Source organism: Canis lupus, chromosome 24 (genome assembly GCF_011100685.1).
Source record: "Canis lupus familiaris isolate Mischka breed German Shepherd chromosome 24, alternate assembly UU_Cfam_GSD_1.0, whole genome shotgun sequence".
In the NCBI taxonomy this organism is placed as follows: Eukaryota; Metazoa; Chordata; class Mammalia; order Carnivora; family Canidae; genus Canis; species Canis lupus.
The window spans coordinates 6,112,449-6,126,718 of NC_049245.1; the positions used below are offsets into that span (position 1 = coordinate 6,112,449).

At 37.4% G+C, this 14,270-nt stretch overlaps 1 protein-coding gene across 1 annotated transcript in view; it reads right to left on the reverse strand.

Annotated features, from left to right (window-relative positions):
• The window catches only part of PCSK2 (proprotein convertase subtilisin/kexin type 2), a 258,591-nt gene that overhangs the window by 213,469 nt on the left and 30,852 nt on the right, over nt 1-14,270 (reverse strand). The window contains exon 2 of the mRNA XM_038571554.1: nt 10,501-10,605. Coding sequence (XP_038427482.1) covers nt 10,501-10,605 — 105 coding nt within the window. The remainder of the gene's footprint in view (nt 1-10,500; nt 10,606-14,270) is intronic.

A 14,270-nucleotide genomic window follows, 5' to 3' on the forward strand; every position in this document is an offset into this window, starting at 1 on the left:
CCATCTCCACCTTTGCCTTCTCCCCTACTCTTCCATTCCTTATCTAATCTATTGGTAAAAGAATCAGCAAATTTGAGGACTCTATCTTCATAATAGATCCCCAAATCTGACTTATTTCTCATCACTTCCTCTAACTTCTACCCTGGTCTAAACCACTGGCCTTTCTCTTCTGGAATGTTGCAGTCACCTAGCTCTGATCTCCCTGGTTTCCAGCTGTGCCCTTCCCCCTGCCCACTCATAGTCTATTATTCACTCTGAGGCAAAGAAATCCCATTTCATTCAGAGTGAATGCAAAGTCCTTACCTGACCTAGAACGTCTTCCATGGTCTTGCTCTCTTGCTCCTCTCTGACCTGATTTCTTTCCCTGTTTTCAGCTCATATCTTCCCAGCCCTACTGGCATTCTTGTTTTTAAAACACATTAAGTGTGCCCTGGGTACCTGGCCTTTACCCTTGATAGTTCCTCTGTGGGGAATGCTCTTTCTCCTAATACCCACATGAACATCTTCCTTAACCATCTTCAGGTCTATATGTAAACGTCACCTTACTAGAGTAGACAATGCTGGATGCTTTTTATAAAACACAAATACCCCTTCCCCTGGTACTCTCTCTTTCTCCTACTTTGCTCTATTTGTCTTCATAACACATTCACCAACGATCTTGTAATTGCTTTATTATCTGGTCTTTGTCTCTCTCTTTTATCCCCATTAGTATACAAGATTCGTAGGAGGAGAACTTTGTTCTCTATGGACAGTGCTCAGCATGTAGTTGAGCTCAGTAAATATTTGTTGAATGAATAAATGGCTTGCTAGCAAGCAATTAGATAATAGAATTATACTGTGAATTTAATAAGCATACGGAAAATGTTCATTTTTAGAGGAAATAATAGAAACATTTTAAATATTTAAAGATATTTCCTTTTGCATCTTGGGGAAGTTTGGGGAAGGAATCAAGTAAGGCAGGTCACAAGAAATTTGCCCTACAAACATCGGAGATTTTTGCCTGGATGTTCTAAAAGCTTGCTAGTTTACCATTTGAGAGTCTTCATCTTGTCAGTTATAAGGACGATACAGAACACTTTCTTCTCTTTGTGTGGCTTTTCTCTGTACTGGGGCTTGTTAGAACTCTCTCAAAGAAAGTTAAAACTCCCCAGAGATCTCTGGGCTTGCTGGAATGGTATCTCCCAGAGTGTTTCTCCTTCTCTTTTAGTAAGCATGACAGTGTGAACAGTAGTAATCATTTAAAAATATGCTCATAACATCTAGGAAAACCAGGTCTCCTCATTAGCAGCTTTCTCTGTGCCTTTCTAAATCCATGGTAAATAATTCTCTCCTGATCCCCACAAATACTTAATTATAGCACTAGCAGCAGCTCATTGAGGCAGGAAGCCAGGCCTAACTGCAATGCCCAGAGGAGATACTGAAAGTCGCTCCCTGCTGCATAATAAAACCAGCAGATTAGGGCAGATTAGTTTTTCCCACAGGTTGGAGCATTACTGAATACTCTTGCTTTCTCTCCCATTTCTTCTCTTGATACTGTCAAGTCACTTTCAAAATGTGTCCCATGGAAGGCTGACACCTGAGCCCACATCTTAATGAAATGTCTAGAAAATGGATTTGGTCACCATCTGAGAAGGCAAATCAGAATGTGCTCCACGTGGGTTTCTTTGTTTCATCATTTGGGTTCAAAGTATGGTCGGTCAATTTTGTGTGCCTCCAGATTCATGTTTCCCTCTGAGCTAAATGCAATGCCTGGAGGAGGGCAGTATGGGGAAGTTGGGTGTCTAAAGGGAGCTGCTGACCCTAGAAGACACATTAACTCTTTCAGAAAGGTCAAAACTCAGGGCAGAATTTTGACCCCAGTGGTCTCCAGCCCCTGGTATTACTTTCAAGATTTTGTTGCATCCTGTGGTAAAAGAGACTTTGCAGGGACGCCTGGGTGGCTCAGTGGTTGAGCGTCTGCCTTTGGCTCAGGGATCTGGGAGTTCTGGGATCGAGTCCCACATTAGGCTCCCTGCAGGGAGCCTGCTTCTCCCTTTGCATGTGTCTCTGCCACTTTCTCTGTGTCTCTCATGATTAAATAAATAAAATCTTTAAAAAGAGAGAGAGAGAGGGAAAGGAGAGGGAGAGAGAGAGAGAGAGAGGAGAGAGAGACGTTGCAGATGAAATTTAGCTTACTGGGCAGCCCCGGTGGCACAGCGGTTTAGTGCCGCCTGCAGCCCGGGGTGTGATCCTGGAGATCCAGGATCGAGTCCCACATCGGGCTGCCTGCATGGGGCCTGCTTCTCCCTCTGCCTGTGTCTCTGCCTCTCTCTCTCTCTCTCTCTCTCGCTCTGTGTCTCTCATGAATAAATTAAATAAATAAATAAATAAATAAATAAATAAAATCTTTAAAAAAAAAGAAATTTAGCTTGCTGATGTGCTGACATTAAGAAAGGGAGATAATGCCAGGTTATCTGGGTGGGCCCAATAAAGTCACAGGAGCCCTGAAGTGGAAGAGAAGGCAGAAAGTATGAAGAATAGGAAGGATTTGGGTGTATTGTTAGTTTCAGGATGGAGGGAGCCACATGAGACAATACCGTTTTCAATCATATGGCCAACTAGCATTCTTAGAAACATCTTTGTCATGTGCAACTCTCCATCTCAGAGTGCATTTCCAGGAAATCCAAGCTAAGACACCATCTTTGTTTACATTTGTAGAGGAATCCTACGGTAGGATTTTGAAAGGGGTGAAGTGGAAACTATGCATGGTCAAAATTAACTTTTCAAACTTTTTAGGAAAGTTGGAAATCGCTGTGCTGCATCTCAGTACATCACAGGCCATTCTTACCCACAAGAAGTCTGGTCCCATTACATTCTTTGTACAGGGGAGCAGGGAAAATTAATTTATGAAACACAAGTCAGTGACTGAGCAGCAACCTGCAGTGGTGAAGATTCCTTGCATACCATAGGATGAGCCTCCCTTTAAGTTCTCATTTCCTCACCTGTAAACTGAGAATCTGAGAGTATGTATTTCACAGGTGATGTTGGAGGTTTAACAAGATGATGCATGCCAAGCCCTCAGCACAGCACTGAGTTGTAGGATTTGTGACCCTAGCTGTGGATTTCATTTCCATAATCTCTCAGCCCTCATCTGAATTCACCTCCAACTGCTGACAGCTTCTCTGTCTCTGCCTCTCTGCTCTAAGGCCTTTTCCTGAGGCTCGCTTAGCCTGTGCACAGGGCAGCCCAAAGTGCTAGGGATTTAACATCTGGGGTCAACTCAAACATGAGAGATGGAGCTGGTAGATTAATCACCCATTAATCAACCTTGTTCCCTGTAGGACAAATCTAAACACATTCTATACAACACCCTTGGAGAGTCCCCAGTGGGACTGAGCCTCAGGGGCCTACAATGAAAACCTGCTAAAATATCCACCCTCTATATGCTTTCCTCACTTCCTTTCTTCATTTCACTCTTTCTCTTGTGCTTCCTAGGACTGACCCCCCAAATGGCCCTCTTCTGAGTCCTTGTCTCAGGGGTTGCTTTTTGCAGGAACCCAAATAGAACAGCAGCATATAACACACATTCACCTTTCTTAAAACTGTTATCAAATTAAAGTGAGAGGAAACCCTTGAGCCCTCCTATTCTTTTCTGACTCAGTGATCTGGTTCCTGCAGAAATGTCATGAGCAGGATCATTGAAGGACTGTGTCCTTCGTTCCCCTCACTAACATGCAGAAGGTCATTTGGCTGGTAGGTGGGCCTGGTGAAGTCTGAGCCAAAATCCCTTCCTAATGGATTTCATTGCACGTGTATTCACTTGAATTTATAGCTCATTTTTTTGTAAAGCAGCTTTCGTCTTAGAGCCTGAGACACATATAACATTGTGGAAGCATGTGTTTGCTGCTTATGGATTCATGAGGAGAGGAAATAAGGTAGAGAGAAGCAGGAAGGAAAAACCAGAAGAAAAGAGGAAGATATGATAGCTGCTTAACTTTGGTATGCACTTCTGGTTATTTGCCCCTTTAGCATGCGAAATATGGTTCCTTTTTTTAATGATAGAAAATTGAACTATTTACAGAATAGAAAATGTCCAGGTCACTGACGGGGTCACATTCTTCAAGTGATATGAGACACTGTTAGGAGGTGGGGGGCAGGGTGCAGCGTTGGGTGTGGGGCTGAATCTCACTCACTTTCCACCAGTCAAAATTCTTTTTTTTTTTTATTTTTTAACTTTTCTTGAGTTCTGTCTCGCATTCTCTATCTTCTTCTTCACAGTGTAGCTTCAATATCACTTTATTTCAGTTTGTTATGTCTTCAGTGTAATTTATTTCTGTTTAGAGTAGACATGCCAGAGACACCACGAACACTTGTTAGCCCAGCAAGGAAGGAATCTCTCTTAGGAATTCTGGCTAATATGTACTTTTAACCCCAAGAGTTAAAAAGATTTAATTTACTTTCATACCCCACCAATGGTTAAGTCTACTTGTATAGCTTTACTTGTGGACCACTGGAATGTCATAATCATGCATTGTGGACAGCTGTTTCTCTATGAGAATCCCAATTCCCAGTAGGCTATTCCCTTGTTCAACCAGGAGAACTAAACCTAGATTGGACAAGATGGTTTTCATTTTGGGGGACTTGAATTACTTTCATAAACTCATGTGTGACTTCATACCTCCATTTCAGGAAAGAGAAACAAGTATTGGTCCAACTCATGCTACAAAGAAATGATAAAATGCTTATTTTTTTAGATAAGTAAGATATAATTAGATCTATCTCCTACCTTTTTCACGTCAATAAGATATTTGGAAGATAGATTGGAGAAATCCTATATATTCCTTTTTTAAAAAATATTTTTTAAATTTATTTTAGAGAGAGAGAGTATGAGTGAGGGTCGGACAGGTAAAGGCAGAGGGAAAGAATCTCAAGCAGACTCCACGCTGAGTGTAGAGCCTGATGTTGGGCTCCATCTCACCACCCTGGGATCATGACATGAGCTGAGATCAAGAGTCAGATGCTCAACCAACTAAGTCGCCCAGGTGTCCCAGTCCTATACATTTCTTAGAGCAGTGTCTCAAACTTCACCATTTGTGACTTAACAAATATGAAGACCAAACAAAACCAAACACCAAAAAACACAATCCTATTCTTTGGGTATAAATTATTTTAAAAAGGCAGTAAAACTAATTGCTATTTTTACCTAGCCTCCAGGCAGAAAGGCTCATGTACTCACTGTGGTGGTTAAGGAGAGAACCCTAAATTCTACTAGTTACTTACTGGCTGAAGATTTGATCAAAACCAAAACCAAACCAAGCTAAAACAAAACAAGACAAAAAAATGCAAGAAGACATTTTTCTCCATGAAATTTTCTATTTGAAATTAGATTTTCCAAAGATAATGGTGCTTTTCCTTCTCTCCCCTAACTTTTAATCTAAATAATCAAATGGTTATTTAATACTATAAATCGAAGACAGAATACATATAAGTGGCATTGATTATAAAAAGTTAATGACTAATGCTAGGTATTCGAAAAAGATTGTAAGCTAAGATTTAACAATTGTGACAAAATTTTCTGTTACTTATGGAAGGAAAAGGTAAATGAATTTCTTTGCTTGCTTTGAACTGCTGAAGTTCCAGTATTCTTTTCTGAAAGATATCTTTAGATTGTGAATAAATTGCTATATTATTGCTGTGATCATCTCATGGGCTTCTTCAGATCATGCTTTCCATGTCATCGATGCTTAATCTTTCTGATCTGAATCTAGGTAGTGTAATCTATAATCTATAAGATGTTCACAGTCATGGCTAAATTACTCCTTCTGAGTTAGATCTAAAAACAATATTATATCATGTCAGAAAAGGACTCAGAGCAATTGCAAGCCATTCTCAGCTTCTGTCAACCACCTGAGTTTCAAGCAGGCTAATAAATTTATTTTTAAAAAACAATATCAGTTACTGTATTATTTAAATCCTAGGGACAAAGAAAGTCTGGTTCATTCATTATTCAGATTTTTGCCAACACATCACACCAATCTTGTCCAGTTAATTTTTAAAAAATGGGAAAAATTCTCATTTGTTCTGGTGGTAGTTTGATGAAATTGCTGTAAAACTATCCAGTGATACTAACTTTTGTGGGGTTTTGCAGCACCCTAAAATCCCCACAGATGTGTTCAGAATAGACCCTTAAAAAATAGAACTAGGTCACTACTGGATCATGTGTCTACCATCTATGGTCATTAGACATCTGGATAAATTTGGATGAGGAAGAAGCTAGAAAGAAACAGCTTCTATATATAGAATGCAAGGAGACATCATCCATTCTTTGAGACAGGGAACTGAAAAGTTTTCAGCAAACTGATAGAGGGGTTTCTGACTTGCAAAATTGAAAGATGACTTAAAAATGATTTCAAGGGATAATTATGCAGTCTAATAAAATTGCTTTGAAAAGGGAATGTGTTTGTAATTCTCAAATCAAATATAACTTCTCTTGACAAATGAAGTTCAGGTTACTTGTTAAATTTTTTGGCTTCCATGCAACTAATGTGTGTTGCTCATTGATGGAATTCTTCTTTATGTTTTTTAATGTATCTCATTTCAATGTTATGTCAGATATGCAAACATGGTTCAGCATAACTGTGAAACAAATATTATCTTAAATCAATATAATCTCCACAGTTTTTCAGGTACTTGTGGAACTGTGGTGATTTGATATGTAGACTGTGGACTGCCATCAGGTTTGGCTTCAAGATTTGTTGACAATGCTCTAAGCTAAAGTTTAAAAAAAATCCCACAGATGTTTTGAGCTGGGGATATCGTTCTTAACATTGATGCTGAGAAGTCATTTTTAGTTTTATTATTTCATCCCAGCTTTGGATTTATTACCTCTTCACATTATTTTAGATATCCAAACTTTCCAAACACATTTGTTCTCACTGGGGTGGTTGTACCAGGACCATGAAAATGATCAGCAACACAGTGTATTGGACTTTTGAGATTAAAAAATCGTTCTTCGTGGGGTTTTCAGTGACTGGGCTTGAAAGTAATAGAATAACAACTGGTTTCCTCTACCCACAATTAAGAATATTTCTAAAGGAAGAGGTAAAGAGAAGGCTGTACTTCTGTTTCCTTATTGGAGCACATTTTAGAATAAAGATGAGAAGGACAAGAGCCTGACATGGAGCTTGATCCCACCACTCTCAGATCATGACCTGAGCCAAAATCAAGAGCTGATTGCTTAACCAACTGAGCCACTGAAGCAGCCCTGCTACACTTCTATTTACTTTTCTTTTTGCAGCCTGTATGGATGTGTTTGGGAACCCAAAGATTGAAGTATCTTAACTCTTGCCCTTTTGTTTAAGATCTGTAGACCCACATGGCAAAATTCTTATATTGCTACTCTTGCATTGGTCATAGTCAATGCTTTTTGTTTAAGAATAGACACCCACCACCACCACCATGAGGATGTGGAGAAAAAGGAACCCTCATGCACTGTTGGTGGGAATGCAAACTGGTACAGCCATTGTGAAAAACAGTATGGAGGTTCCTTAAAATTTAAAAATTGGACTACCCTTACAATCCAGGAATTCCACTATTCTGTATCTACCCAAAGAATATGAAAACACAATGGGATGCCTGGGTGGCTCGATGGTTGAGCGTCTGCCTTTGGCTCAAGGCATGATTCTTGGAGTTTCAGGATCGGGTCCCACATCGGGCTCCCTGCATGGAGCCTGCTTCTCCCTCTGCCTGTGTCTCTGCCTCTTTTTGTGTGTCTCTCATGAATAAATAAATAAAATCTTAAAAAAAAAGAATACGAAAACAATAATTTGAAAAGATATATGCATCCTTATGTTTATTATGGCATTATTTACAATAGTCATATTATGGAAGTAGCCTAAGTGTCCATTGATAGATAATTGATATAGATGTGGTGTGTATATATACACAAACACAATGAAATACTATTTGGCCATAAAAAGAATGAAATCTTGCCATTTGCAACAACATGGATGGAGCTAGAGAGTATAATGCTAAGCGAAATAAGTCAATCAAAGAAAGACAAGTGCTATACAATTTCACTCATATGTGGAATTTAAGAAACAAAACAAATGAATGAAGAAAAAAAGACAAACCAAAAAATAAACTCTCAACTATGGTGAATAGGTTATCAGAGAGAAGGTGGGTGGGGGTAAGGGTGAAATAGGTGATGGGGATTTAAGAGTACACTTAATGTGATGAGTAATGTGTAGATTTGTATACTGTACACCTGAAAACAATATAGCACTGTATATTAATTAAACTGGAATAAAAAAGAGTAGTTGCTGCCATATTTTGCTATCATGCCAAATCACAAGAATTATGCAGGAAAGATTCAGGGCTTAATCTAATATTTTAAAATGAGATAGTCATCATTAGCAGGTTTTTTTTTTTTTCAAAGAATTACGAGATTTTGTGCTTTATTTCTTTTCCTATAATGACTTGTTATTGACAACGGCCTTGACATTTACCCTTGAAAATGTCAGAAGAGGCACAGGAGATGTATGATCTTTAGTGTCCCTGCTATCTTCTACTGATCATGGCAGGACAGATGTTTGCCACCACCATAGAGGCAGCTCCCTACCAGAACCCTTCTAGTGGGCAGTGAGGGGAGAATGGATGCCCCTTTTGGTTAAAATAGACAATATTTTGAGGAGAAAGAAATGATTAGAATCACTAGTGCACAATCTTCTTTCTTATTACCTAACCCATTTTATTTTCTTCTCTTTTGGAAACATCACTCTAAAAACTTCAAGAATAAGCATTTCAAAGATCATTTCAAGCAACTGAAAGAATAAGAAAATCTTAGCCTAATGGGCCCAAGGAGTCTCTCTGATCCAAACAATGGCTTCTCAGTTTCATTGTTCCTCAGTTCTCTTTCCCAAGCATATCCTTCCTTCTGCCCCAGTTTCTTTTTTGTTTTCCTCTCTGAATGATCTTGAGGCAACATTTTTAATCATGGAAGAAAAGAATCAAATAAGACTTTTAAGAAAATATATAAATAAAAGGAATAACAATTGGAAATAAAGAGTAAGACATTGGGGCAGGGATGAAGTGCAGGGAAAACCAGTGCCACAATTCACCAGAGTGGTCTTTGTCTACTGCTATCCACTATAGGTGAAACACATAGGCTTTCTGTCCATTGGCTTACCAAGGGATTCCCTAAGCTCTGAATTGGTACAGCCAGGGCAAAGGCTGTTATGACACAGAAAAGAAAGTTGTTCCCTTATCTAAGGGAATAACCTTATCTAAGATATATCCCTATCTAAGATAATGGTGCCAGTTTCTTCAACAGACCCTTTAAGAATGCCTGTTAAGGGTGGCAGCAGGCAGCTTGGATCTTACTGTGAAAGTAGATAAAGTGACTTCTCAGAGCAGAATTTCCACTCCAGGGAATGGGGATCCCCTGGGTTGAAGAGTTAAAGGAAAATTGCCTGTGGCCTGTCAGTTGGTAGTGTGCTGGGGAGTCTGTTTCATCTGCATTTCTAATTAAAGCCCAAATTAAACCCAGTCAAATGTTCACATGAAAAGCCCCAAAAGAATGAGTTTCCAGATTCCATCAATTCAAAAAGAGTCTCATGTGTAAATCCCTAACTCAAATGTCTGACCCACTTTATATCCACTTTCCCCCAAGAGTTCTGGAGAAGAGGTTATACAGCTGTCAATGTTCAGAGAGCAATTTGCCTGGATTATTAATTTCCCTTTTAGTGAATCGCATAAGAGAAATTATTCTACTCAGTTGAATGAGTCTGTAAATGTAGGGGGATGGCAGAAGTGATGTGATGAAGGAGAATTCAGGGATGACCAACGTTCCTATTCAGGAAAAGGAGATGCTTTGTGGCTAAAATAATAAGTTTGATTGTGAGAAAGATGAATTTAAGCTTCCAGGGTGAGTAGGAAATGAGATCTAAGAACAAGGTAAAGATTGTAGGTTAAAAATGGAGGTCATGAACACCATCTAGGCATGGGGGTAAATTAGATGAATGTGAAAAAATACAGTAGAGAAGAAAGGATGAGATGGTCTTGTGCCTGCAACCATGCATGGATACTTGAGAAGCCTACTGTTTGCCAATCACTCGATGGCCCAGTCATTTCTCCATGCCCAATATGGGGCACAGCAACCTCCTCAGAGCATGGGACTCACCAGCAGAAACCTTACATAAAATGATTCATTAAACATTTGTTTTCTTTCCATCTATCACAGGCCACCAGAAGTCCAAACACAATAATGCAGGAGAAGATAGCCAGTAAAGGAGTGATACCTCTGTTTATTTCTCCCCTGCCCCACAGCCTATAAAAGATTTACTTATTATGCACAAAGCAGAGGAGTAGAGTGTCTCCAGGCCACTCTGCCAAGGGTCTGTTTTACCTATCACAAAACTGAGTGTCTTTACTTCAAAATTCCCAGCCCACCCTTTATGCATCCTCTCAGTGGGCTCAGTTGTGGCAGCAGAGGTTGGAAGGCAGGTATCCAGGGAAACTCACCCTGGGGTCTCTCTCCAGCTGCTGCTTGTGATGTAGGCTGCGTCTTCTCTTGGCTTTTGCAAGGCCATTGTGATAAAAGTGGTATAGGCCTTCAGTGAAGGGAAGCTGTGGAGAATCAAACAGAAATAAGACATAATTAGCTTCTGGGGTTGGCCCCAGGATAGGGAAACAAAAGCTGGGGCTGCGTGCAAGGGTTCCATGGGCTGGGATGTATGTAAGAAAACTGGCAACTTTTCTATCAGACTTATACTTCAATTTCCCTCTCTTTGTACTATCATTTTCTTTACTTTTTCTTATGTACTGCCCATTCACTTCCTCTCTTCAAATACCTTCTACCTTTTCCTTTATTTCTTCAGTTTCTGCCCATTTAAAAAAACTCTTCCTCCATGGAGCATTCCCTTTTTATTCACCTTTATATTCACCCACACCAAGTTCTCCAATCTTTCCTCTTGAACTAGTATTTACATTCCATGTCTAGTTGCTCTAGAATTGTGTTGTGATCTAATTCTTTTTTCACAGCTGGATTATCTGTCCCATATCTTAGACTTTCTCTGTGACTCCTTGATGCATTTCATCATATTGGGCATAAGGCAACCATATAAATCTACTAAGCAACTGTTAGGAGATAGCCAGATTTGCCTCTGTCTCCCTAAGGGTACTTGGGATTAGATATGGGTGTCAGAGCTAGTTGGAGAGGCCACAATAATGAGAGCTTGTCTGCTGCTTAGGGCCTGGCAGATGAGGAAGCTGAAGATTAGAGAATCTAAACAAATTATTTAAGTTCTTCTCAAATACAAGAATCTGAGGGAAAGGAGGACTATCACTTATCCTATGATAAAGCTGTGTTTGGTGGCTAAAAATCTATAAAGATGGATTAGTACCACAACAATAGCACAGAAAAGGGGAAAAGAAACAAAGCTATACTGGAGCACAGTTTTTGTATACTTTTGAATTTAAGTTGGTATTAATATGTATAAGCTATTTATTGTTTAAGTTACTTATTGTAATCCCCAGTCTTCCACCAAGAAAATAACTAAAAAGTATATAGTAAAATAAACAAGGTAATTAATAATGGTGCACTAAAAATATTTAACACCAAAAGGTTATTATGAAAGAATAGAAGATAAAAGTTTATATGACATATAGAAAGCACATAGTAAAATGGCAAGTGTAAATTTCTTTTAAGTATTACATTAAGTATAAATGGATTGGAAACTTCAATCAAAAGACAGATTTACAGAATGAATGAAAAAAACCCCAACTATATGGTATTTATAAGATAAACACTTTAGATTCAAGTACATAAATAGGTTAAAGTAAAAAGATGTGAAAAGATATACTATACAAACAGTAACCAAAGGAGAGGAAGACTTACTATACATGTACTACATATAATTTATTTTAACCAAAATTGTTACTATGGACAAGGAATGACATTTTGTGGTGATAAAAGGATTAATGCATCAAAAACACGGATAGATTTAGGTATATATGCATATAGCAACAAAGTCCCCAAAACTCACACACAAAAATGACAAATCAAAGGGAGGAATAGATAATGCAGCAATCACAGTTGGATGTTTCAATAGCCCTTTTCCAATAATATGTAGAATAAGTATGAAGACCAAAAAGTAAACTGAACAAAACAAAAAAACAACTAAACTTAAGATATATTCATATAATATTCTACCCAACTACAGCAGAATGCATAGTCTTCTCAAGTAACACATGGAACATTCTTCAAGATAGATCATATGTTAGGCCACAAATCAAACTTCAATAAATTTCAAAGTAATAAAATAACACAAAGTATGTTATCTGATCACAATCTCTAATTATATATATATATATTAATCTCTAATTATATTAAAAATCAATAATAGATGAAAAAATTCAAAATTTGGAAAACAACATACTCCTAAATAATTAATGGGTCAAAGAAGAAATTACACTGACTATTCCAAAATACTTTTATATGAATGAAAACAAAAACACAGAATTTAAAAACTTTTGAGGGTGCAGTTAAAGCAGTACTTAGAGGGAGATCCATAGCTGTAAGTGCTCATTGTGAAAGAAGAAAGACCTCAAATTAATAACCAAACTGGAAAAAGAAGAGCAAACTAAATCCAACAAAGCAGGATAGAATTTAGAAGATTCAAGTAGGAATAAATGAAATGAAAAATACAAAAATAATAGAGAAAATCTAACAAAACCAAAAGTTATTCTTTGCAAAATTCGAGAAAATTGGCAAAACTCAAAGAATATTGACCAAGAAAAAGACTCAAATGAATAAAATCAGTGATGAAGGAGGAGACATCACTACCAGCCTACAGAAATAAAAAATAATTAAGGGAATTCTATGAATAACTATGTCAACAAATTAGATGTTAGTGAAATAGACAAATTCCCAGAAAGACATAAATTTCTAAAATTTATTCAGAAGTAATAGAAAGTTCAAATAGATCTATAATAAATAAAGAGATTAGATTAATATTTTTCAAACTTCCTGTAAAATAAAACCAGGTCCAAGTAGTTTCACTAGTGAGCTCTACCAAATGTTTTACAGAACTTATACCAATTCTTCAGAAACTCTTCCAAAAAATGGAATACGAAGGAACACTTCCCAAGCTCATTCATCAAGGTTAATATTACCCTCATATGAGAACTAGACAAAGATATTATAAGAAAACTACAGACCACTATCCTTTACAAATATCAGCCCCTAAATCCTCATCAAAACACTAGCAAGCTGAATCTAGCAACATATACAAAGGATTATATACCATGACCAAGTGAGATTTATCCTAGGAATGCAAGGTTGTTTTAACAACTGAAAATCAGTTAATATAATAACAATATCACTAGAGTAAAGGACAAAAACCACATGATCATCTCAATAAATGCTCTTTTTAAAAAAGATTGAGATGATCATTAAAAAAATCCAATACTCTTTTATGTTAAAACATTCAAAAAACTAAAAATGAAAGGGAATTTCCTCAATATGATAAAATGTATCTATGAAAACAAAAAGCTAATATCATAATTTAACCCTGAAAGGCTGAACGCTTTCCTCTTACAAGACAAGCTTGTCTACTCCTGCCACTTATATTCAACAGTGTACTGGTGGTTCCAGTTAGGACAATCAGGCAAGAAATAGAAATAAAGCCATCCAGATTGGAAAGGAAGAAAAAAAAATCATCTGTTTCCAGGGGAAATAATCTTATACATAGAAATTTCTGAGATATCCACAAAAAACCTATTCAAATTAACAAATGGGTTCAGCGTGATTGCAAGATATAAAATTAACATACAAAAATCAATTGTATTTCTATATGCTAGCAATGACCAATCCAAGAACAGAATTAAGAAAAAAAATTCATTTACACTAACATCAAGTAAGTAAAATACTTGAGAATAAATTCAACAAAAGAAGTATAAGACTTGTACACTGAAAAGTACAAAACATCATTGAAAGAAATTAAAGAAGTTATAAATAAATGGAAAGACATCTCACGTTCATGGACTTTAAAATGGTAATACTTCTCATTTTTGCTGATCCTAAAATTCTTATGGAAATGCAAAGGACCCCAAGAAGCCGAAGAAATCTCCAGAAAGAACAAGTTGGAAGACTCACACTTTCCCATTTCAAAACTTAAACAAAGCTACAGTAATCAAAACAGCCTGGTATTGGTTTAAGGAGAGACATATAGTTCAATGGTATAAAGTTGAGAGTCCAGAAATAATTTATAGTAATTTGTGGTTAATTGATT